This window comes from Moschus berezovskii, chromosome 17, assembly GCF_049115385.1.
Source record: "Moschus berezovskii isolate FMDL1 chromosome 17, NW_MosBer_1.0, whole genome shotgun sequence".
Lineage (NCBI taxonomy): Eukaryota > Metazoa > Chordata > Mammalia > Artiodactyla > Moschidae > Moschus > Moschus berezovskii.
This window is the reverse complement of record NC_142476.1, coordinates 47,241,376-47,267,305: the sequence shown is the minus strand read 5'-3', so window position 1 is coordinate 47,267,305 and position 25,930 is coordinate 47,241,376. Positions and strand designations below refer to the sequence as shown.

Below are 25,930 nucleotides of genomic sequence, written 5' to 3'. Positions count from 1 at the left end.
TCCCTCCCAGACACTAACCCTATAGTAACTACTGTTGTGAGCTCGGACATCATAAATTAGTTCTGCCTGCCTTTGAAGTTTATATATAAAGGGTGCCATGTGATATGTATTTATCTGTGTCTGGTTTCTTTGGCTTAGCATATTGTTTGTAAAATACATCTATGTTTTTGAATGGTACAGTAACTTATTTTTGATTGCTGTGTAATAATGCATTGTTTGAATATACTGCAGTTGATTCTAAACTGTTAGTGACTGTTTGGAAAATTAGAAGGATTTTAAAAGATCCCCTTCAGTAATTGAGCTAACAAGTAGATTATAAATGAGTAAGAACATAGGTTTCCTCCTCCAGGAGATCTTACTGACCCAGGGATTGGACCTGCGTCTCCTGAGTCTCCTGCATTGGTAGGCGGTTTGTTTTTTTAAATCACTGAGCCATCATGGAAAGCCCGAATATTGAACAGCGTAGTTTAAAAATTTGAGTTAGTTGTTGCAAATACAATTACTCTGCCCAGTAACAGAAGAAACTGTGCCCACTAACAGAAGAAACTATGCTCAGTTACTGAAGATTATGCATTCTTCTCAGATACCTGTAGGATATTAATCAGAAATGACTATGTTGGATCTTAATGCAAGTCTTAACGTATTTTAGAGGATTGAAATCACATAGATCATGTTCTCTGAGCATAATGGAATTAAGTTAGAAGAAAAAAAACAAAACGATTATCTGGAAAATCTAGAAATGTGTGGAATAAAGCAGTGCACTTCTAAATAGTCTATAAGCCAAATAAGGAGTCCATTGGAAACTAGAAAATACATTGCATTGAATGATTAATGAAATTATGAGTTATTAGAATTATTGGATATAGCTAAAGATATGCTCAGAGGTAAATCTTTAGCCTTAAATATATATGAAAATAAGAAAGGTAGAATAAAATCAGTATATTTATAGAGAGATTTAAAAATAATTTAAACCCGGGAAAAGGAAGGGAATAATGAAAATAAGAGATCAAATATCAGAACTTGCTCATTTGGAATGACAAATGAAACTTAAATTCTTATAAAGATGATAGAGAAGAGACAGAGAAAAGGCAGCGAATTACCAATACAAAGAATAAAACTGGGACAACAGTATAGATCCTACAGGCGTTGATATCAGAGGATGTTATGAAGAGTGGTATACTGTTATCTTTGAATATTCAGCTGTGGCACCAAACATTTGGGAACTTAACACAGACATGAATAAGAATCGTTATAGGGGAATTTCTTGGCAGTCAAGTGGTTAGGACTCTGTGATCTCACTGCCAAGGTCCTGGATTCAATCCCTGATTGGGAAACTAAAATCCTATGAGCCTTGTGGCATGGCAAAAAAAAAAAAAAAAAAAAATTGCTTGGAGTATCAGCCTTGGTTGTAGTAGTGAAAAGCTAGAAATGACCCAAGTTATCTGTCAGCATTAAATTTTTCAACAAATTGTGCAGTATTGTACATAGAGGTAATATGTGTCATTTAAAATGAATGAACTAGGGAATGGAGAATCATGCATGCATAATACTGAATAAAGAGATTGCAGGGGAAATCAATATGGTATTGCTTATGTAAAGTGTAAAAACTGCAAAACAATACATTATAGTTTTAGTTATACATACATATGAAGTGAAAGCATAAATAAAGCATTGCATTGGAATAACCAACAGTAAATTCAGATAGTGGTTGCCTCTGGGAGAATGACATGAAACCTGCCTAGAAGGACTATGCAGGTAACTGCCTCAGGTTTGGTCATGTTTTATTTGTTAAAATATGTTTGGCCCTTAGTTTCTTACTTTTTTATACCTTTATGCCTATGAAATTTGCTTAATAAATTTTATAAAAGACAAAAGTAAGGAAGTTTTTAAAAAAAATTTTTAAAGAATTTTTGTGAACAAAGCTCAGCTATGGCTGAGAGACAGAGACTTGGGTTTCTTTTCCTGTGGGTGGGGAGATGGGTGTGTGGATTCATCAAGGTTTTTTAGCCCCTTTCTCTGTAAAGAAAGAAAGTTTGTGAAAGTGAAAGTTGCTCAGTTGAACAAGTCGCTTAGTCGTGTCCAACTCTTTGCAATCCCATGGACTATATAATGCATGGAATTCTTCAGGCCAGAATACTGGAATGGGTAGCCTTTCTCCAGGGTATCGTCCCAACCCAGGGATCAAACCCAGGTCTCCCGCATTGTAGGCACATTCTTTACTGAGCCACTCTGTATGATGCAATCAAGTCACAGTACACTTTTTCCTGCCAATTTCAGGTGCTTTTGAGAAGACAGCTAGTTTTAAGGAAAAGGATACCCAAAAGGACTAAATGCAGTATAAAAAAATGTTACTTGCCTAGGATTGTATGGTTACTAAGTTGCAGATTTTATCAGTAGCGGCTTTTTTAAAACAAGATGGGGAAACAATGGAAACAGTGTCAGACTTTAATTTTTTGGGCTCCAAAATCACTGCGGATGCTGATTGCAGCCATGAAATTAAAAGACGTTTACTCCTTGGAAGGAAAGTTATGACCAACCTAGATAGTATATTAAAAAACAGATACATTACTTTGCCAACCAAGGTCCGTCTAGTCAAGGCTATGGTTTTTCCCGTGGTCATGTATGGATGTGAGAGTTGGACTGTGAAGAAAGCTGAGCGCCGAAGAATTGATGCTTTTGAACTGTGGTGCTGGAGAAGACTCTTGAGAGTCCCTTGGACTGCAAGGAGATCCAACCAGTCCATTCTAAAGGAGATCAATCCTGGGTGTTCATTGGAAGGACTGATGCTAAAGCTGAAACTGCAATACTTTGGCCACCTCATGCGACGAGTTGACTCACTGGAAAAGACTCTGATGCTGGGAAGGATTGGGGGCAGGAGGAGAAGGGGACGACAGAGAATGAGATGGCCTGATGGCATCACTGACTCGATGCACATGAGTTTGAGTGAACTCCAGGAGTCGGTGATGGACAGGGAGGCCTGGTGTGCTGTGATTCATGGGGTCGCAAAGAGTTGGACACGACTGAGCGACTGAACTGAACTATTTTCTGACCTTTGGTTGGAGGGGAGGTGGCTTCCCTGGTGGCTCAGAGGATAAAGAGTCTGCCTACAATGCAAGAGACGTGGGTTCGATCCCTAGGTTGGGAAGATTCCCTGGAGAAGAGCATGGCTGCCCACCCTAGACTTTTTTTGGGAAGAGTGGAGAGATTGACCAGAGGGTCTGTCCCTACACTGGAATGTTCTGTTAAGACTGGGTCTTTATCTGTTCTTGAACAGAACAGAACAGCCTGATACCTGGAAAAAGCTCATTAAATACAGATTACATGATTTGAGGAAATTATGCTGTAAAATTAATTTAAAAAATTTTATTCACTTCGGTGTTATTGTTTCTGTAACTGTTATCATATACTGGGGTTTTTAGGAAGTCTTTTACGTCTCAACCTAGTTTTATCTAGTAAATTATTTGATTTTGAAGAGCATTGGGTTGTTGTCTGTATGGTCTCCATCATTTGCTGGAAGAAAGAAGCGTCACACAGCTGACTCAAAGTTGTCTTTCTCCATATTAATTTCTCTGTGTGTTAAATGGAGGAAGGAGCTTAGATTTTTTTTTTTTTATTAAGCATTCTCTGGCACAAAAGCTTTTTCAGCAGAGCAGATTCATCAATTAATTCTAAAGGAAGTGAGTCTTTTTGTGATAATGGAAATATTCCTTATCTTTGATTGTGGTGGTGGTTACACAACACATTTGTCAAACACAGTTTTACTGTGTATGAAATATACTTCAATAAAGCTGGTTTAGGGGAAAAAAAATGAGCCGAAACAATAAGGAAAATCCGCAAATTAAAGCACTTCTGAAAAAGGATAAAGGATAAAGGATTTTAAAAGATCTTCCTTCAAAAGATATTAACATTTATATAAGTTGTATTGGTGCTTGAGCATGATGGAGAATCTTCTTGGCAAAAATTAACCCATTTTGAAGTGAATTGTAGCTCTGGTCATAGGCTCTTTTGGTTTTCTTCCTTTCTTTTCTTTTTAAAGCAGCATTTCCTTAGAGTGGCTGTGCTTGACTGAATACCCTGATCGATTATCTGGGATTAACTCAACCCTCCCATTTCCTGGTTTCCATCTCTCTTCCAACAGGCCAGTGGGCTTTTGTTGTCTGGCATGTGGACTGAGATAAGCTCTCAGGGCATGTTTGTATTAGAAGAATGGTTGTAGATGTAACAGTTAAAAATAGACGAGTAGGTGTTAAAGGTTGCAGTCTTTGTTTTGGTTTAAGTCAAAAGGAAAGAAAAATAAATATGATTGATACTTAAGACACTGATTTACATATAGTGAAATAGGAAAACATGAATTTTTAGCGTTCCTGTTGACTTTTTCCCCTTTTAAACCAAACTATTTGAGGTTGTTTATTGAAAAGCATAAAATGCGGTAAAGAACCTGCCTGCCAATGCAGGAGACTATGAGAGAAGTGGGTTTGATCCCTGGATCGGGAAGATCCCATGAAGGAGGGCATGGCAACCCATTTCAGTATTCTTGCCTGGAGAATCCCATGGACAGAGGAACCTGGGGAGCTGTAGCCCATGGGATCGCGAAGTCAGATATGACTGAAGCGACTTACACGCACACACACAGAACGCACACATACAGAATGTATTAGCTGGAATTGGATTTGTATTATTATGTAGGCTGATATTATTTGAATTAAATAATTTCTGAACCTATATTAGTGTACCTTAGAAGTGTAAGTACTCAATTCTAAAAATCTTTGTGCTACTAAAAGTTATTTTATTTTTTGGTGTTACCAGCTGTACATTTTGCAGTTTAATTCAGAAAACAATGGTACAAAAAAGTTATCACCTAGAAAGAGGAAATGCTGGATTCATGTAAAATAGTTCTGTTCATCTTGATGAAAGATGATGATTCAACATAGTATGGTAAGCTAGAAGGTTTCTTTTTGTTTCTTTAAAGTTGATGTTTCATGTTGCCGGTTTTCTTGGGTAAGAGGCAACACCATATTTGAAATGGCCACAGAGTTGCCTGGAATAGCAGATTGCTGAATAAGTTACCCACGTTACTCTACCTACTTTTTTCTAGCAGGCTTTCAGCTTAATAGGTTCACCACTGGTTTAAAGTGTAACTGTTTAGTATAGACCTGTTTGTATTCTTGTTTAAATCAAGCTTTAAATATTTCTCAGTATCATTGAGTTCAAATTTTAGCAAGAAAAACATCTTAGATTGAAATGAGGCTTCTTACCTAGATTTTCTTTAACAGAGTTTAACTTCCTGCTTGCTACTGGGATGTCTGTATAAGTAAAAATAAAATCTGTTTAATATCTGATTTCTGACTAGACGTATGCTTTTCAGACATTTCCAGCCATGGTTCCATTTGCTATTAATAAAATTGTTTCAACTACCAGTGTCTGAGAGAGAGGCATCTGGGGCTGTTTGTGCAGCTTGTTCCCTTCATCCCGTAGAGCAGCTCTTATCTGTGGTTGGTCCATGGTCTGCAGGGTCAGTCTGCTTTCACGATGACACCAAGACATCATTTGCCTTTTCACTTCATTCTCTCATGAATGTACTGTGGAGCTTCACAGAGGCTGAATGAGGTGTGATTGCAGAATCAGATGTAAGATTTTTTTCCCTTAAGCCAAATGTAAGAGATTTGTAAAAACATAAGTATTGCTCAGTTGCTTTAAAAGGATAGTTACTTTTTGTAATTATTTACACTAACGTAATGAGGTTATATCATTAAATGAATTAGTAAAAATGTCTAAAATTTTTCTTTAATTTTCTAATATAGCAGATGTTGATAAGATATGACCCACATAAACTGAAGCTCTTTGAATGCCTCATTAATTTTGATGAGTGCAAGGAATCTTGAGTCTAACAAGTTTGACTTTCATAAACCACATGTTGACTCGGTGAAATCTTTTCAAGATATTTCAGCATCAGTCTTAAATAGTAAAATCTGTGTGATGTCTCTTTAATCATAGTAATCTTAGTGATTTTTGTTTCTTAAGTAATGTGATAGTTTAATTTGTGAAATTTCTAGGGAATTTTTGATGTCTACAGGCCAGGCCCCCCCTCCCCCTGTTCTTGAACTTCCTTTCACTCCTACTTCACCACTGGTGTGTGATCGAGTTCTGTAACTTTTCTGGCCGTGTCATGTGCAGGAAGTGATTCACTCCCACAGAATGAGGACAATTGCTGTCACTGCCACCACCATCATCAAACAACAGCTAACGTATTGCAAATGTGTTCAACTTTGTAGTTTGGGGGCTTGATTGTTTAAGAAAGAAACTCAGTGGAATGCTTGATTCTCTTTAATTAGGGGTTACGAGCAATTTGGCAATTTCTTATGGTGCTGTCTACAAACAGCGATTTTTCTCTTGGTGGGTGAAATCTTTTGGGCCAAATAGAAAATTTGTGTTTATGGATTTTTCTGGTGTAATCAAAACTGCTAGAAAAAATACTGGCTTTTTGGAAGGGATTTTTGCTGCAGATTTGGGGGAATCTATCTGTGTGTGTGTATGTGTATGACATAAGCTCTTTATTCAGTTTAAGAAGACAAGGACAGCAAAGGTTACCTAGTGATGCTATGTGCTATCTTCTGAGGCCAGGAAAGATGAATTTCCCCAGCTTTACCCTCTGCACTCAGTTTTGGTCTCAACGCTGCAAATTTCATTGTTCATACATAATGTCATCCTCCATAGAAACTGCCTTAAGTTTTGACTTCATAGTTAGCAGTAGAGAGATAATTGTGTTTTCATGCATCTTTTTGGTTCTACCATTAATAAATCAACATTAAGAAACAGTGATTTTGAAGATTTATTTCTGATATCGGAGCTGGTGTTTCAACATAGTTTTAGTTGCATCACCTTTCTGGGATTCGTATTAAGCAGTCATCTGCACATTTTGGTTGTAAATGCTGTAAAAAATCTTCTGCTTTCCCTGAGTTCTACCTTCCTGCTTCACCATCTGATTACAGGTGATTTACATCCTCTTACACAGGCCCAGAGGCTGATGCAATCTCTTGAAAACAGTCTTTTGGATTGAGTGCCACAGATTTGTGAATTGAGCTTGTCACAATCTTGATTCTAGAGCTTTCCATCAGTAAGCAGCTTAGTCAAATGGATATGGTTTGTTTCTGTTTCTTTTATCTATTTTATTCTGAATAGACCCCTGTGTAAGTTTCAGGTTATGTCCATTTGCAAATACCGATCAGTACATGTTAAATAGCTGCTTGTAGAGTCCAAAGGCCCAAGAAAGGAGCTCTGATGGCTGATGGCAGGAAAAAATAGGTGACCAGCTCAAAAAGAGAGAAAGAACTTGCTCTTCCTTCTTCTTTTTGTTCCTTTTGGGTCCTTATGAGATTTGGATGATGCCTGTCCACATTGGGAGGGCAAATCTCTTTGCTCAGTCTACTGACTCAAATTCTGTGCTCTTCTAGAAGCACCTACACAGGCACACCCAGAAATAATGTTTTACCAATTATCTGGGCATCCCTTAGCACAGTCAAGTTGACAACATAAAAGTTAAGCATCACATCACTAAACAGGTTTCTGTGTTAGAAACTCAAGTGTCGTGGCCTCTATAAGGGAGATGTGCGCAGTCAGAGTTCTTGCACAGGTCCATTCAGTCGCCACTGGGTAGTGGATATATCTGAGACAGTTGGAAGAAGGGCATTTTAGGACAGAACAAGTGTGGATGCTCTGTTTACTCAGCATCAGATGCGCTCGCCCTTGCAATACCCTCTCAAAGAAAATGAAGCAAAATGTTTAGTTACTGTCTCAGTACATTAAGATTTGTACATGATTGTGTGATTATCTATAGGAGATACTCGAAGCCCTTGCTCCTTTGAGAACAAGACTCTGGAGCCAGTGTTTCAGCCGTTTCCTAACCTCCTGGGACCAGTGCCAGAGCTGAATGCTGAGATGGGTGGACCTTGATGGCCTGAGCCCTGGTTCCTGGCATTTATGTGTTCCTCTAACTCTGATGGCATTTTGAATTGTTATGGCTATAAAGCTCTTTAGATATAGATGTATAGAGAATTTTACATTGCTAGTGTCTCATGTTAGAAGCAGAGCAGTGGTTTGAAATAATGTTACAAGGCATTTTCTACCTGATCTCAGTTGGACTACTCTTAGTCCTGATGTTTATCTACACAGTTGAGTAATGATGATCTTTTGATTGGTACGGAAAGCTTACCTATGGACTGATTCGCCTGTGCTTGTGCCTGGAATCGTTTCCGTCTCTTTGCGACCCCATGGACTGTAGCCTGCCAGGCTCCTCTATCCGTGGGATTTTCCAGGCAAGAATACTGGAGTGGTTGCCACTTCCTCTTCCAAGGGAGTCTTCCCGACCCAGAGATGGAACCCATCTCTCCTGCATGGCAGGCAGATTTTTTACTGCTGAGCCACCTGGGAAGCCTGCCTGGAGTTGTGCTTGGCCTTTGAAGAAGAGTAATCTTAGACCCCTCTCTCTGTCCCTAGTCCCCTCCCTCAGTCACGAATGGTTGAAGCTCCTAAGACTGTTTCTTAAGGTCCTGTGTGGGTGATCTTCCCAACAGGCATCACCTGTGGTGGAGTGGCCTCAGCTGGGTTGACATTCCACTCCATACTGGCCGTGTAGCCCCCTGGGAGAGTAACTCTTAATTGGACTCTCTCTGTTTTGAAGAGATACATGCCAAGTTTCTTCAGAGGGAATCTTCTTAAGCCACGTCATATACAAATGTTAACTATTTTTATTTCCCAAATTTCTGAAAAAGCTTCACTGACTATTTTGACTTTTTATACAACAAGGATTTTGGTCAGATTTCACCTGACTCTGAATCTGGACCTTTTATTGTTTGAAATGTGAGCTCCCAGGAACTAAGCAGTTAAAATTTTGAAGGAAGTGCTCTGTTGTCTCCAGAAGATTATTTTGACTTTGCATATTGTTCATTTGATGAATCCACCTTCATATCCTAGTTAGGTTGTCTTTGGCCCTGATCCATCTGTCACATCTGACAACAGTGAGGGGACTAGAATGGCCATTTTGGAGGGCTCTGGGAGTTCTGATACCTGCCAAGGCCTGATAGGTGATTGATGGGCGAAGAAGGTCCTTCCTCTATAATGCAGGTGAGTATGAAGTTATCCTTGTTCCCATTCTGGTTTGGAATCAGGAATATTGAAAAGGGAATCTCTGTACTTGTCTAATTGGTCATGAGTGAGTGCCTCCCCTTCTTCATCCACCCCGTCTCCCCCACCTCCACACTTCTCTTATGTTTTTATATTGTGTAAAAATTTCTCCCAGGAAAAATCTGGTCCTAGGAAGGGCACAGATTGGCTATTTAAAATCAACAAAGTACTGTATTAACAATCATGAAAGATAACTAGGAAGGGAAATTGACTTCTTGACCTTGAATCACATATATTTACATTTAGGGTGGCCTACTTGTGTGCTGTTAATAGAATGAACCAGTGTCACTTCAGCGGAGCCTCCTGTTTGCCTTTCTGGTCTGGTGTCTGCCTTTCTCTCCAGCGTTTGTCAGTGATCTTACTCTGAATGTTTAATTTCAGTTCTGACTTTTACATTCATTAATTCTAAACCTATTTATTGCCTGACATGCAGAGACCTGGAAATCCTCCCTATATAGAGAGAAGTCGCTCAGTCGTGTCCGACTCTTTGAGACCTCATGGACTGTAGCCTACCAGGCTCCTCTGTCCATGGGATTTTCCAGGCAAGAGTACTGGAGTCGGTTGCCATTTCCTTCAAAAACCTTCCAGTCGAGTTGTCTTTTCTAAACCCACACTGTGATGAGTTTTGTCTTCTCTTAAACTCTTTATCTCCTTAAATTTACATGCATCCCTCATTTCAAGAAATCCGGACCAGGTATGTGGACAGATCCATAATTCAACCCAGAATCGGCCTGTCTCCTTTCCTGCTCAGAGCCAGAGACTTCACTGTAAGCAGGTTGAACGTGCTGCTGTTTGGTGGTTTTCATGCTGGTGCCTCCTACCACCTGGAAGCAGTCAATACATTTTTCTCCTTAAAGAAAAAGTGGTGGAAATGCTTTCTTCCCAGTGGCCTCTTTTCTGTGTTCAGAAGTATTCCCCAGGACGCTTTCACTTAGGAGGCTTTTCACTGCTTCCTTCTTCATTCAGCATTGTGTTAAAACGTCTCATTCATAAGCACTCTGACCTTTATGAAGACTTCCAGAATCAATGATGAGGCATATTTGTTAGAAATACTTGATATGCTTCTTGAATTGTTGCAAAAGTGAAGAACTTTCCCCCTAATTTGCTATTTGGCGTGTTTTTGTATTGCTGTTAGGAACATAATTTTGGATCTGTGAAAAGCAAAATTTATAACCAGCCTCTTAGTGTAACTTCTCTCTTCATCTGTAAAACAGTGATAGTAATATCCAGCATTTATTGAGAGCAAATCCACTCTACTTATATTTATTTAATTCTCACAACCTAATGAGTTATAAACTATTATTTTCCCTCATTTTATGTGTGAGAGAATTGAGCCTTGGAGAAGTAATTGGCCTTAAGTCACACAGTGCAGTAAGTTGCAAAGCCATGATTCAGACCCAGGTGGTTTGTGTTGAGTCAGATGATCTCCAAGTTCATGCCTGCCTATAATTGTGATTTTGAGCAGGTCTTAGCCTAGTGAAAAGGGTAAAGAAGATGGAGATTTCTGGTTGAGCAGCACCCGTGGATCTGAGATGGCTGAGGAAGCGAGTCCTGTGCTCTCTCCTCCCTTTTGCTCTTCCTCAGTGTACAGCATCAGCTTCTGTGGGAAAGGATGTTTTAATTCCTGAGACTCCTGAGGATGGTAGTGTTTGGTAACACCATTGTGTGATACAAAGGAAGCACAAGGGTGCTTTCCCAGTCCCATTTTATCTACTTGGTTTCATCTGAGGAAGAAGTCTACACATAAGCAAATAGGATGGAACCAGACCATGGTATCATCCTGTTCTGTCCCTTACTTGTCAAATGGCAGGTGACTCCACCAAGGTCACCCCCAGCTGACCAGTGACTGCGGACAGCACCGAAATCCTGGGTTACTTGAATTTAGCCTAGAGTCTCTGAAGCAACACAGTGCCTCCCTTTATAGATGTTTCATCTTCAACTAAATTCCCAGCCTATTTAGGAAGATTGTGTCCATTACAGCTATTTACATCCGTTCAGAACTTCTGTTTTACACTGAACCTGCCTCCCTTTGTTGTGTTCCATCTGTGGAATGCAGTCTGGAGGCTTTGGTAGCACAATGCCGCCACTCCCTGGATGTCAGGTAGTATTGCACTGGGAAATCCGGTAGGCTTTCAGCTCCCTTTGTAAACGCTGATAATAGGAGTAGTAAATCCAAGTGCAAACAGACCAGAGTGGTAATTCTGTGTGGGCGGAGTCATTTAGTGTGCCTGGGTCAGAAGATAACACAGATACTATACGTCAGAGCATCACCAGAATCACTGGCTTGGTTCTGAAAAAGAGGCATTGTCTGATTTCCCATTGTTCATACTTCTAAAAAGTTATTTTTGTTGCCTTCACATTTTCAAATACCTTCTGTTTTTTCTGCATCTTTTGAAATGATAGTGTGGTTTTTGTCTTTTGTTGATGTGGTTGTGTCATGTTGATTGATTTGTGTATGTTGAACTGTCCTTATGAATCTGGAATGAATCACACTTGGTTGTGGTGTATGATCTTTCTTACGTGTTGTTGGATTCGGTTGGCTAATATTTTGTTGAGAATTTTTGTGTCTATATTCATCAAAGATATTGGCCTGTAACTTTCTTTTTTTGTAATATCTTTGTCTGATTTTGGTATTCATACATCTTAGATGTGTTGCAGAAATACACAAAAGTGTAAATTTTAGAATAGTGTTGCTAGAATCTCTGGTTGATCTGAATTCCTTTGTGCTCTATCAGGTAATTCATTCCTGTGAGTGTTGAAGCATCTGTTATTAGCTGAGTGGGTAGACATCGCTGTCATCTCCTAGAAGAATCCATATTCTGGAGAAGACATCACTCTGACAATTCTCAGCAAAGTTGACATTTTCTGTGAAGCACTAGTTGGAGTCACTTACTGTCAGAGGAAACAGTACTCTTTGGGTTTCTTCTCAGCTACAGTGTTTTTCTGTGTCCTTTTAGGTAGTTTTCCATAATCCTGTTTTACAGAGAAGGGTAGATGAAGAGAATCTTAGTAATGTGCTCAGAGTCATGTGAGGGAAGTGATGGGGTAGAGATTTGAACCATGACAGACATTCCTTCATGTTCCTGTAGTCCATGTTCCCAGAACAGCAGTGCTTGAACCAGAGTTTAGTCTTACCCATTATGCTTTAGCTTTCCTTGAAAAGGAAACCATTAGACCATTGGTTTTCAACCGGGAGTATTTTGTACGGGAAGGGGACATTTGGCAGTGTTTGAAGACATTGTAGTTGTCACAGTGAGGAGGGAGGGGTGCCGCTGGCAGTGGCTGGAGGCCCAAGGATGCTGCCTCACATCTAATAGGGGGCCGGGCAGGCTGTGCAACAGGCTCATCTGGGTCCAGTGTCCATGGTTTCTAGCTCAAGAGACCCTGTAGTGAACAGTGTTTTACTTAGTGGGTTTATCCCTGAGAACTGCCTCCCAGGCTCAACCCCTCCTCCCCTGGCATGTCTCCTGTTCCTGGTGCCTGCTCTCGTCTTGGTCTTGCCCTTCATCACCCTGCCTTGGGAAAAAATTGTCGCTGTCCCACTGCTCTCCCACGGCCCAGTGTTTTGGGTCTCATTGCCTGTGGCTTTGGTCAGCAGTGCAGATAGAAGACCCCATTTGTTAGAAGCTACTGAAGGCCAAACTCCTGAGAGATTCAGGCTCCTCAGTGTCACACGGAATGCTTTCCTGTGCTGCAGGCAGGTGTGTGTGTCTTAAATATGTCTTGTGCTTTCTCTATCTTTGTGTCTTTCTTAGATCTCCTCCTTTGTCTAGAAAAATATTCATTGAAATGTTTCCTATTTTTCCCCAGGTCAGATGTTGCTTACTCCGTAATCCCTTGCTGGAAGCAATTGCTCCTGTCTATAAACTCCTGTCTATATATAAACTCCTATACTATATGTAACATGTATTCTTTTCATGCAGCCTACTGATTTGTCCTCTTTTTCCCATCTGCAGTAAAAATAGTATAGAATATAAAAGTGCAAAATGGATAAAAACTAATAAGTACCCGTTATGTAGGATTATTCCTTGTATGCAATCTGTTCTACTCAAACTACTAATGATGCCCTATATTTGACACAGTTAATTGCGAAAGTAAGAATCTTAGTGTGTATGGTATTTACTTTGGAACAGCGGTTCTTCACATTTGAGTTCAGTCAAGACTTTTGGCAGTTGTTTTCTTTTTTCTTTCTGGTTCTTCAAATGGCTTAGGTATTTTAGCAAAACTGGTTTAGAGCCATCCTTGCCTGTTAGTGAAGACTTCATATCTTCTCATTTATTAAACCTGAAGGATCTGACTTCATTAGAGAAAGCTCCTCTGACATACTTTAGGCTTTGGCCATTTATAAACATGAAGCATTTCTCGATTTTTAGCTCTCATTTATTTCTTCTTGGGATGAGAAGATAGAGGCTGCTGAGAGGACTCTTAGGGAGTCCTTGGAGAGGTCTGTTACAGCCCTCAGCTAGGTTGGAGAAGTGTTTTCTGAGGCCCTGGAAGCCATGATTTACTGCCATGCTGAGATGCTTCTCTGCCATGTGCATGGGGATGGTCCCCTCAAGTACTCCACAGCCTTCAAATGGAAAGAGACAGTATTTGGTCCTTTACTCTTTGAATGAACTAGGAACAAGGTAACTTTCAGGGATAACATGGTTAAGTATGCCACACACATCTATAGGACCCTGATAATCATCGGACTCTTCCTTATTCATAAATATTTATGTCTAAGGTGTTCTGTTCTCAGGACATTCCAAGATAAATGAGACAGGATCTCCCCTCCACGGACTCATAGTATCTTCCTCACCAGCAATAGTTTGCTGTGTTCCTTGCAATAGAGCAATAAATGACAGAAAAAAGGAGGGAGGATGTAATTCAGTCTGGCTGATTGGCAGTCCTTGAAGAGATATGTTAAGTCTTCCTGGGTAAATTCTTTCTAATTTATTGCCCTTAATGGCCTTGACAGTGTGCTGAAAACCGTTTGTAAATATTTGCAAAACAATTAAATCTTAAGATAGGAAAAGTATGTATTCGTGTACTACTGTGTAGTTAATGTTAAATAAAAAATAAAACACTGAATGAATTAGTTAATTAAACTGGGGAGATGTATAGATTCAGGTTTGGTTTCCTTTGTTTCCTGAAATAAGTTACTTTGAGGGATAGAGTCATAAAGGTATTTTGGCTGGGATTTTTCAAAATGTAAAAATTGAACTCCTAATTAACTTGTCCATATTTTTGTAGTGCTGGTAGTAATTGTGTGTCCCCTCCTCTGCCTGTCGGCCTGTTCCCAGGGGCTTTTGATCATGGGTATGGTATGCGCCTGTGGGCGCCTGCAGTCCTGTTCCTAATGCTGTTAGATTTTCCTTTTCAGAGTAAGAGGGACCATCTACTCATGAACGTCAAATGGTACTACCGTCAGTCTGAAGTCCCAGATTCTGTGTACCAGCATTTGGTTCAGGATCGACATAATGAAAATGGTAAATATCTCCTTCTGGTTTGATCCTTACACTTTCTTAGCTTTGGGCAAAGTTCTTTTTAAAAACATTCATTAAATGGAGATAACCACTGTCCAAAATTGTCACTGAAAAAGCATTTTATAAATAAAGACTTTACTGGAGTGTTCAGTTTTTTGTTGGGTTCTTTTACTGTTTCTGCCTTAAAAGAGAACCAAACTGATCATGTGCAGGTAGCATCTTCTCCTTGAACTTGGGGTAAAGATGCATTTTCAGAAATAAAAGTAGTTTTGTCTTCTTATTCCTTTTTCTCACCTAATGTTGAACTAAAGACACTTAAAATCTTATAGAATTGCCTTTGTTTCTTTTAAATAACTATTGTTGAACTTCTCTGAATTCAGGGTTGTGAACTTCAGTTTTCAAAGCAAAGCTGTCCTGAGTATTTTGAAATTTAGTTTGAGTATTGACTTTTAGAACAGCAGGAAGGTAGTTCAGAGCATCTTTTATTTTTTTCTTCAACTTGCATTGTAGTTTCTACCCAATAACTTTATTGGCATATAAGTGTATATATGTAATATATACATAAGTAGTATGCATATGAATGTACATTACATAAATGTGCATTCCATTTGTTCAGATATGTAATAGCTTCTTTTCATTGACTTCTTGTTTTGAAAGGTGCTAGGCCTCATTTTAGCTGATTGACATTTGTTACCCATTATTTATACGCTTTAGGGGTTGTCACTTTCCACTTCTGGATGAGGAAATCAGGGCTCAGAGAGGCTAAGAGAGTTGTTGAGACTTCCTGTCTGCTGAGTGGAGGCCCCAGGGCAGGGGTCCAGCTCTCTGGCCCTTATATCTGTGGTTGTCTCACTCCTTCACACTGCTTTGGGAGATGAGTTTTGAGTCAACAAACCAGTGGTCAAAACAGTTTTCTTTTCCTTTTTGTTTTTTTCGATTAAGTTCATACTAGAGGTCAAGCCTGAGTGCGAGCTTTGAAGAATAATAGTCTTCTATGTTTTACCATTTTTTTTCTTTTTTTGAAACTATTAAAAGTTCTGTTAAAGCAGTTAAATGATGGTTCTTTTTAAAAAATGTTTAGCAATAAAATATAAGATGCACAAGATCAGTAAGATTTTTTAGTGGTTAGCAAGTTGCTAAAGTGTGAAAGTTGTTTCTTTTCCCTTCTTTCATTTTGTGCTTAAGCATTTCAGCAAATGGTGTGGACTTATGGGCAAAAACACATTCGGCAGGACACTTTTTCCTGTTCCTCCTGCTTTATGTTATTCCTCTTCTTGATTTTGCTGACCAGGACTGGTTATTTATTGTGGTTTTTATAGTAGAAGTTGAACCTGAAAGAAAAAGTTTGTAGAATTTTCCTATTTTGGGAAACTCAGTTATAATATTCTCCTAATTAATTTTTTCTTGCTTTCTATTTTGGACAGACTCTGGAAGAGAACTTGTCATAACAGACCCAGTTATCAAGAATCGAGAGCTCTTCATTTCCGATTACGTTGACACTTACCACGCCGCCGCCCTCAGGTAAGTGCCCAAGATGTGTGGTCCTTCTGTGGAGGAGAAGTCATCAAGCATGCAGGTAGAGAGAGTCTGAGCTATCTGGATCTCACCTGATATCGTAATACCGGTCACACTCTACGCGTGGTCTCAGCAAGCTACCACTCAGTGTGAACTTTGTGGATTATTGGGGTCTCAGAGGTGGCCTCTGTCTTCACTAATCTGGGTGCTGGGAAAATCTATATTTCTTCCTTCCTTCCTTCCTTCCCCACCCCCTGTAGTTATGTATTTTATTTCCTTGAAAATTTATTGCTGAATTACTTAGGGTGAGGTGTTACACAGATTGGGCTTCCCTGGTGGCTCAAACGGTAAAGAATCTGCCTGCAATGCAGGAGACCCATGTTTAATACTTGGGTTGGGAAGATCCCCTGGAGGAGGAAATGGCTACCCACTCAAGTATTCTTGGCTGGAGAATCCCATGGACAGAGGAGCCTGGTGGGCTACAGTCATGGGGTCACAAAGAGTCAGACATGACTGATTATTATATAGATTATTGCCTGAAGACTCAGTCTCTGCCACTAGAAAAGTGTTAGTCGCTCACTTGTGTCCAACTCTGTGCAATCCCATGGACTGTAGCCTGCCAGGTTCCTCTGTCCATGGGATTCTCCAGGCAAGAATACTGGAATGGGTTGCCATTTCCTCCTCCAGTGGATCTTCCCCATCCAGGGATTGAACCCACATCTCTTGTGTTTCCTGCATTTTGGAAGGCAGATTCTTTACCGCTGTGCCACCTGGGAAGCCCATTACTTGGGAATGGGGAAGGCATATTGAAGATTTTATTCTGGGGTAACGTTGCTGCTAATTTTAATGTCTTTGGTAATAATGCCAAAAAAGTGGCCATGAGTTTCATACCTTCTGGTATTTTCTGTCCCATTCAAGAAAAAGATACCTATTTATTCTGGTATATTTTGTTTATGAGAGGAAGACTTGGGGCTTCTTAAGTGGTAAAGGTATAAGACAAGAGATTTTATTATACCTTTTCCCCCATCGGAAATAACAAAAATGGTGAAAGAACCACTTTCTTTGTTTAAGAATACAGTTTAAAAACAAATCATAGGGATTTGCTGGCATTTAGCTACAGTGAGATAGAGTGATTTTTCTATTATATTGCTCAGATGGTATTCAGCAGAACCATCTGGAGCCTCTTGTGTAAAGCTGCGTAGCTCAAGTCAGTTATTTCAAGGCAAAGTGTAGCAACTTTTAACACAGGGCAGGTTTGGGCAAATTTTTTTGGTCAGATAGCCTTTCGTGGTCTCTAATTGCAGCTATTCAGCTCAGCCATCGTAGTGCAAAAGCCAGAGGCAATGCATAAATAAGTGAGATGGCTGTGTGCCAATAAAATTTACTTGTGAACACTGAAGTCTGAATTTCATTTAATTTCCTCATGTCAGGAGATGCAAGTCTTCTCTGATTTAACTTGTAGCAATTTGAAAATGGAAAAACCATTCTTAGATCTCAGGCTGTACAAGAGCAGGTGGTAGACCAGCTTTGTATTGCAGACCGTAGTCTGCCAGCCCCTGCTGTAAGGAAAGGCATGTGTGGGGTTAGATTTGGCTTCTTACAGAACTTGAGATACATTTGGAAAATTCCTGTAGTGTTTTATAAATTTCTTTCAAAATTCCCCCAAGCTTTTCCTGTCTTCTTGGGGGTGGTTTTCCAATCTTAAACTTGCATGCTGAACAAAGTGAATTAATGGAAGGTTGGACAGATTGATGGAACCATTGAATTGTCAGCCAAGACAAGTGGATTGATTCTGAGATAATTTCTTAGCTGTTTTACATGCTTCCCACCCCCACACCCCCATCTTATTTCATTGATTGAGGTGAATGATTTTTAATCAATTTAGAGTTTAAGTTAAGTAAATATGTGAGATAAGTGATTCTGGTTATTCAATGGATTTTTCTATATTTGCTTACAGTGAATTTATTTGAAAATTTATCAGAGACTGATAGTCAGATCTGTATAGTCATTTTATACTATTTTAGCATTTTTAGAAGAACCAGTTGTTCCAGATAATTCTAGGTAGACCCAGGTGAATGAACTGTCACTTGGTTTATAATCAGTATCTTCTGTAATTAATTGTATATGTCATCGTCTCTTCAGTGGCCACCGAAGAGCTGGAGTGCTATTGTGGTGATTCCTTATCTCCTTTTCACTGTGTATGTGACTAGAACCCTTATTGATTAGGTTTTTTTCTCATGTGGCATTTTCCTTTAAAGAGGTCATGAGGTGGTTTTGTAAAACTGTCATCTTCAGTTTGATTTTTGTCTGCTTCAAACAGAGCATCTCTTGGGTGACTTGACAGTTGGGTTTTTTTCCCCAAGGACACCAGATGAATGTGAGCATCACCACATGGTTACTGGTGATCTGGTCTAGTAGCTGCTCTGTAACCCTTGTGGATGTGTTGACATTTATCTGCATCTGGGCTCATCTGGGGGTTCTTGCTTTTGCTTAATAATCCTGGTTTGCAGTGGCAGAGTGCTCACCATAGGATCATCTCTGATAAAAGCAGAGTTGAATAGCAGTGCCCCCAGGAATCTCTATTCCTTTTCTCTTCACTGAAGCTAGATTACTTTAATTTTAAAGTATGGAGGTGGGGGTTAGGCTTTCATTTTTTAATTCCAATTCTTCATTCACCGTTTGTCCATTGAAAGAATTTTTTTCATTCTCCACAGGTAAGAAGTAGTACTGCCAAAAATAAACTTCAGTTTTGAAAGAGGACAAATAAAATAGTCCATAGGCACATGAAAGAGGATCAAATGAATGTACTGAAAAAGACCATGGAGGACAAAAAAGAAAGAAAAAGAGCGATAGTGCTTACTTAGCACCATTCTTCTCAGAGATCAAAGCGCTCAGCTGTATGGATTCTTTGGGCTCACAGAGCCTCTGAGGGGGCTCTGGCCCTTCCATTCACTCAGGAGGAAACCGATGTATAACTTTCTCTTTCAAGCTGGTGCTGGGGTTGGGCTGTAAAGGCCTAGAGAGCTTTGTCCTTTCACCATCACAAATCAAAAGGAAAACAGAACTCCTAGGCAGCCTCTCTGTAAATGGAGCCTGTAGCATTCCCCCGGTGCCCCCCGCCAACTGGATTTATTCCCAGAAGAGATGGTGGGATTTTCACTGTAGTAGAAATCTGAGTTGAGGTCCAGCATTATTGCTGTGCTGCTGTTTTTGAATTCTTGCCTTAGCTATCCCCCATTCCTACCTTTGAGGCTGTTTGTACAACTGTTTATTTTCTTTTCTTCTTTATGTTGATCAATAACCAGGTAGTAATACTATGTTAGTAGTCTTTTTGAGTTCTCCTCACTCCCAGGTATGTATTTTTGGCTGACATTGGTGCGATAGGAGACGATCCAGATGGAAATTAGGAGACTTCAGCTTGAATCCTGGCTCTGCTCCCTGGTTTCATGACGAAGGTCATATTTGTGCCTTCTTTTTAACAGACTTAAAAAAAATCATATGATTAAGTGACTGAACCCTGAACTGGTTCTATATCCAGTAAGGTACAGAGCATGAAGAAGTCTCTTGCAGAGTATCTCATACTCAGTAGCCTGAGTAGTGCTCATGAATCTGAATTGGGTTCTTAAAGGCATAAAGGGAAGAAAATAAAAAGTGAAATGAAGTACAGTTCTGTGTTGAATTCTTGGTGGTACAGTTACTTCAGTTCTCTGTGACCTCTGGGATGACTTGAGTGGATTCTCAGACCACTTCAGGCATGGGGAGAAGTGTTCAGCCCCAGGAACCATCTCCAGATGTTCTGAGAATCAGTAGATTAGCTAGATGGAGCTAAATAAAAAAAAATGTAGCTTGCAGTTTGTTTGCTGTTATATAGTTTTTTTTTTGTTTTTGCCCTAAGGATAATATTTTATTGACATCAAAGGATCAAGAGTGATTGTTTTGTGATTGGATTATGAACATGTGACCTAGACAACATTTTCAGGTCACTTGTAACAGAAGATTCTCAAGTATTGATAGAGGAGGGCAGACAGGAGGTCACAGCTGTCTCATCAGCTTGAGAGCTATTTTCCAGCCTTCTGATTATCTGTGTCCTACTGGGAAAAAAATATCCAAGGTAGGTCAGGTTACAAGATGTCATCTAACCTAGGAATTCAGTGTCATAGGAATATGTTTTAGAGTGAATTTTCTGGAAGCCTTGGACCAAGAAATCTTAAACTGTGTCTTTTGGGCTTCTGATTGCCCCTTTTTCAAGCCAGATCAAATTATCTGCTTACTTTGTTATGGGCAGCTAGAATCACATGGGTGTAGTAATTGAAACAGATTAATGACATCGCGGTACAGTTCCTCAGCCCATCCTTAGAATTTACAAAGTTCCTTTAGCTCCTGCAAGTTCCCTCAGGGCTCTCATGAAGCCTCAGAGCTCTTAGTGTTGCAACTTAAGACTCATTTTCCGGCTTCAGTCCGCAGTTCTTTTCGTATGTGAAATAACTATGACCTGCAGCATTTTTATTGTTTTTATTATTCTGTCTGCACATGCTTAGAACTTCATTAGATACCGTAACTTGCCAGCCATTTATTTCTTTATTCATCATTTAACACATTATTGAGCTACTCATAGGGGGAGGGCTCTGTACGTGCTGGGAACACCTCACAGAATAGTATGCTGTTTCTGCCCTTGAACACGTCATAGTCTTTTAAAAATTCTATTGTTTGGAGCTACTTTTGGACACAAAGAAAAGTTACAAATACTAAATTTCCATGTGTCTCTCTCCCAGTCTTCATTTGTGTTAGCATCTTATGTAATTACAGTATAGTTATCAGAACCTAGAAATAGCATTTGAACAATGCCATCGAACCAAAGACCTTGTTTGGTTTTCATGGTCGCCTTGCTTCATTTGGGTTGCTAGAAACAAAAGACCATAGACTGGGTGGCTTATAAACAACAGAAATTTCATTCTCAGGGTTTTGGAGGCTAGAGGTTCCAAGTCTGTTTGTTTGTGTCTGAGGCTGCCGTGTGTTTGAGTTCTGGTGAGGACCTGGTTCTGGTGTGCAGACTGCTGGCTTCTCCCTGTGTTTTCACGTGGCCAAGAGCAGAGGGGGTGGTCTGGCTAGCACCACGAGATTCCTTGTACTCTCCCCTTTTCTTCTTTTTATTTTTGCCATTGCTCACTGCATGTGTGACCTTACTTCCCTAACCAGGGATCAAACCCACAGCCCCTGAAGTGAAAGCAGAGTCTTAACCAGGGAGGTCCCTCTCCTCCCCTTTACCGGTAACTTCTTTCTTCAACAGTGAAACACTCAGCTCTTATTTTTTAAAAATATATTTATATTTGCTTATTTTTATCCAATTCTTTGATATACTTAGTTTCAGAATTTGTTACCCATGCATCTGTGAGAAATAAGCTTATCTACTGCATCTTAGTCTTTAGTCTTATGTACAGTCCCTGGGGTCACAAAGAGTCAGACATTTCTGAGCGACTAACACACTTTTTCACATAGTGTGTATTATGGACAAGAGCCTGTTTTCTCAAATTATTCAGGTCAGTTCGGTTTTTCATAGCTACCTAGGTGTGCTTGTATTATTTATTTATGGTATAGCTAAGTTCACCTTTGTTAGACTTTCATTCCAACTTTGGTTCCCTTTCGTTGATTTGAGCTGTTTAGTTTTTGGGTGAAGGAGGGTTGGACTAGTGCTGTGGCTCCAAGGTTCAGAGCTGTAAGAAGATCCAGTCTTGAGCCCCACTACCATGTTCCCATTCCCCATTCTTCTCTCCTCTTGCATACCTACCTGGTATAGATAATCCAGGTAGGGATAATCCAGGTAGTAAAGGGATAATGATCCCTTTACTTCTTAGTTTATCCATGTTGTATTTTCTTTTCACAGATGAGCAAGTACATGTCTATTTTCTTGTGCCTTCTTTCTTACGTGAAGGATAGCATACTCTTTTGCACTTTGCTTTTTTTCACTGTGTGGTTCTAGAAATTGCTCCGTGGCAGTTCATTCAGCTCACTCTTTTTCACAGCTTGTTTAGCATTCCACTGTGTGGCTGTGCTGTGGTTTATTCACCTGCTCTCTTGTGTGTGTAGGCATGTAGCTTGTTTCCAAGATGTTTCAATTATAAATGATGCTGCAGTGAGTATCCTTGTGCATATGTGATTCCTTATTACTGGATGAGTATCTTCAGGGTTGATTCCTAGGAAAGGGGTTGCTGAATTGAAAAGTTTATGTGTGTATGTTTCCCGCCCTGAGAGCGTATACCAATTTGCATTTCCTCCAGCAAAGTCTGAGGCTTTCTGTTTCCCAACAGAATGTGTTATGTATTTTAAAACCTTTTGCCTGTTTGACTGATAGATGAGAAATAGTATCTCAGTGTTAGTCTACTTTACTTTGCTAACAGTGAGTGAGTTTGAGCATTTTTTCATTTCTGAAGGATATTTTTGTCTATATTTCTATGAATTATCTGTTCATGTCTTTTCTGTGGGTTTTTATCTTTGTCTCTCCCTTTCTAAAAGTTCTTAATGTACCTGTTGCACATATTTTCTCCTACTTCTGTCAGTTTTCTTTTAATTTTACCATTTTAAAAAGTAAGCTTATTTCTGTTTAGCCAGACTTACCAGTCTTTTCTTTCATTCCCTCAGGACTTTGAGTCATAGGTAGAAAGTACTTACTTAACACCATTTTTTTGGGGGGTGGGTGGGTGGGGGAGCTGTGGCAGGTCTTTGTTGCTTCTCTAGTTGCAGTTCAAGGGCTTGGTTGCCCTGTGGCAGGTGGGATCACAGTTCCCTGTGCAGAAATTGAACCTGTATTCGCTGCACTGGAAGGTGGATTCTTCACCTGTGGACCACCAGGGAAGCCCCTTAACCCACGTTTTATAGAGGCATTCTACCCGACTGACCCACCCAGTACCGTTTACTGTCTTTACCTCAGTGGTTTGAGATGCCTGCTTTATTTCCAGTATGTATTCTGGACTTGCTGTTCTGTTTCCTATTGTCTGTTTATGTGCCGCCGCTACACTCTTAATTATAGAGGCTTTATGTGTGTGCTCAGTCATATTTAACTCTTTGCAGCCCATGGACCACAGCCCACCAGGCTCCTTTGTCCATGGGATTCTCCCAGCAAGAATTCTGGTGTGGGTTGTCATGCCCCTCTCTGGGGGATCTTCCCAACTCAGGGATTGAACCCACATCTCCTGTGTCACCTGCACTGCAGGTGGATCCTTTACCACTGAGCCACAGGGGAAGCCCATAGAGGCTTTGTAGTATGTTTTAAAAGTTCTGAAAAATGCCATGTTGAATTTTCCTATTCATGAATAGGGGATATTTTCCCATTTGTTTGTGTTTACTTTTGTGTCTTTGAGGAGTATTTAAGAATGTTTCTTAAACACTTAAGACAATTAAATTTTAAAAGTGGCAAGGCAGAGAGGATTTAGTGTCAGTAATGTTGTATATTGTTGTATTTAGAGCAACCACTAAAACTGTTGAACCATGGTTCAACAGAACGTGAACTGTGAACTTCCAGATGTTCAACCTGGATTTAGAAAAGGCAGAGGAACCAGAGATCAAGTTACCAACATCCACTGGATCGTAGAAAAAATAAGAGAGTTCCAGAAAAACATCTACTTCTGCTTTATTGACTATGCCAAAGCCTTTGGCTGTGTGGATCAAAACAAACTGTGGAAAATTCGTCAAAGAGCTCGGAACACCAGACCACCTTACCTGCCTCCTGAGAAATCTGTATACAGGTCAAGAAGCAACAGTTAGAACTGGACATGGAACAATAGACTTGTTCTAAATCAGGAAAGGAGTACGTCAAGGCAGTATATTGTCACCCTGCTTATTTAACTTATATGTAGAGTACATCATGTGAAATGCCAGGCTGGATGAAGCACAAGCTGGATTCAAGATTGCTGGGAGAAATATCAATAATGTCAGATACGCAGATGATAACCACCCTTATGGCAGAAAGTGAAGCCTGTTGATGAAAGTGAAAGAACAGAGTGAAAAGCTGGGCTAAGACTCAAAAAACGATCTTCAGAAAACAAAGACCATGGCATCTGGTCCCATCACTTCATGGCAAATAGATGGGGAAACAGTGGAAATAATTTCCATTTCCATGGAAATAGATGGGGAAGCTTTATTCTCTTGGGCTTTAAAATCACTGCACTTGGTGACTGCAGCTATGAAATTAAAAGACACTTGCTCCTTAGAAGAAAAGCTATGACCAACCTAAACAGTATATTAAAAAGCAGAGACATTACTTTTCTGACAAAGATCCGCCTAGTCAAAGCTATGGTTTTTCCAGTAGTCATATATGGATGTGAGAGTTGGACCATAAAGAAAGCTGAGCACTGAAGAATTACAGCGATAGCTGTAAACAAACATGCTACTCTGGTCTGTCTGTATAAGCTTGTGTGCCTCTCTCTCCATGAGTTTCTCTGAGGTTTGCGTATCTGGGGTGTATGAAGACTTGCTCAATTCTGGGTAGAGTTTGCGGGAATGGATTTCTGGCCAGGGTTTCCATTTGTTTCTCTGATTGTATGAGGAGGTTCTCTCTTCTTTTTCATCCCCTTCAGATGGCCCTCTCCCACTAGCCACGGAGCTGTCTCGGTGGTCTGGTGCCCAGGGCATACCTGTGGGGCATCACAGCAAAGCACTTCCCAAGCAAGTCTTTTCCAGGAACCTCTTGTTGCTGCTGAACAGAGGGACCCTCAAACATGGTGCTTCCTTGTTTAGAAGCATCATGTTAGATATGGGGAATGCAGGACTGAGGAGGCTGTGAAAGCAACTGTTTCAACAAGGTAGGCATGATGGCAGTTTTCTCCTAGCAGTCTCTGCCTACATTTAACAAACACTGTCAAATAATGTACTGCATGAAGAAAGGAGAGCACTGGAGAAAAAATACTGAGTGCTTAAATGGTACACATGTGCACACACTTTAAAATGTAAGCTCTTCAATACCAGGTGATATGAAACATATTTCAGAATGGATGCCAGCCAGTTAGAACCAGCTGAGTGGCTAAGGGGCTTCCTGCTCATGTCAGCCCTGTCTTCACCTCTGCCTGGTACTCAAGGCTCCTAAACTAGCAGGGACAGCTGCAGCTCTATGGTGATGAATGACACTTGCTTTATTTTCTCCCAGTACTTTACATATATATATATATATATATATATATATATATATATACAAAAAAATTCAGAATTTAAGTTTACATTTTCATAAATTTTGGCAAATTTGTTTGACCCCAAACAAGACACGAGATGTTCCCATCATCCCAGAAATTTCCCTTCAGCTGCTCTTTCTAAACTTCCTGCCCCAAAACAGCCACTGTTCTGGTTTCTCCCACCATCAGTTCCTCTATGCTCTTCTAGAACTTCATAGAAACAGAATCATACAGTATGTAATTTTTTGTGTGTGTGGCTTCTTTTAGACAGCTTTTAGTTTTTGAGATTTTCCACAATGTGCTGTGCATCAGTAACTATTTCCTGTGTATTGTTGTCTAGTAATCTCACTGTAAAATATATAGTACTTTGTTTGCCTGTTTCTTTGTTGATGGACATTTTGTACCAAGGCTAGTGTGAACAAACTGTTAAAATCAACAACAAAACCACAATGAAGGAAGCACTAATGATAGAAGCAGAAATTTATGAGAAAAAAACATTAGGTCTAATTAATCAAGTACTTTAAAGAATTCTGATATTTTATTAAAAATACATTATGACCAGCTGGGGAATGCCGGGTAGGTTTACTGCTCGAGACTCTGTTAATACCA

The 25,930-nt window shown here is 39.9% G+C and overlaps 1 protein-coding gene across 5 annotated transcripts in view; it reads left to right on the top strand.

The window, feature by feature from the left end:
• RERE (arginine-glutamic acid dipeptide repeats) overlaps window positions 1–25,930 on the top strand; it is a 417,526-nt gene that overhangs the window by 228,892 nt on the left and 162,704 nt on the right. For all 5 annotated transcript variants that reach the window (XM_055419489.2, XM_055419484.2, XM_055419488.2 and 2 more), the window contains 2 exons: window positions 14,546–14,651; window positions 16,073–16,169. In XM_055419489.2, the coding sequence (XP_055275464.2) occupies window positions 14,546–14,651; window positions 16,073–16,169 (203 nt within the window). The remainder of the gene's footprint in view (window positions 1–14,545; window positions 14,652–16,072; window positions 16,170–25,930) is intronic.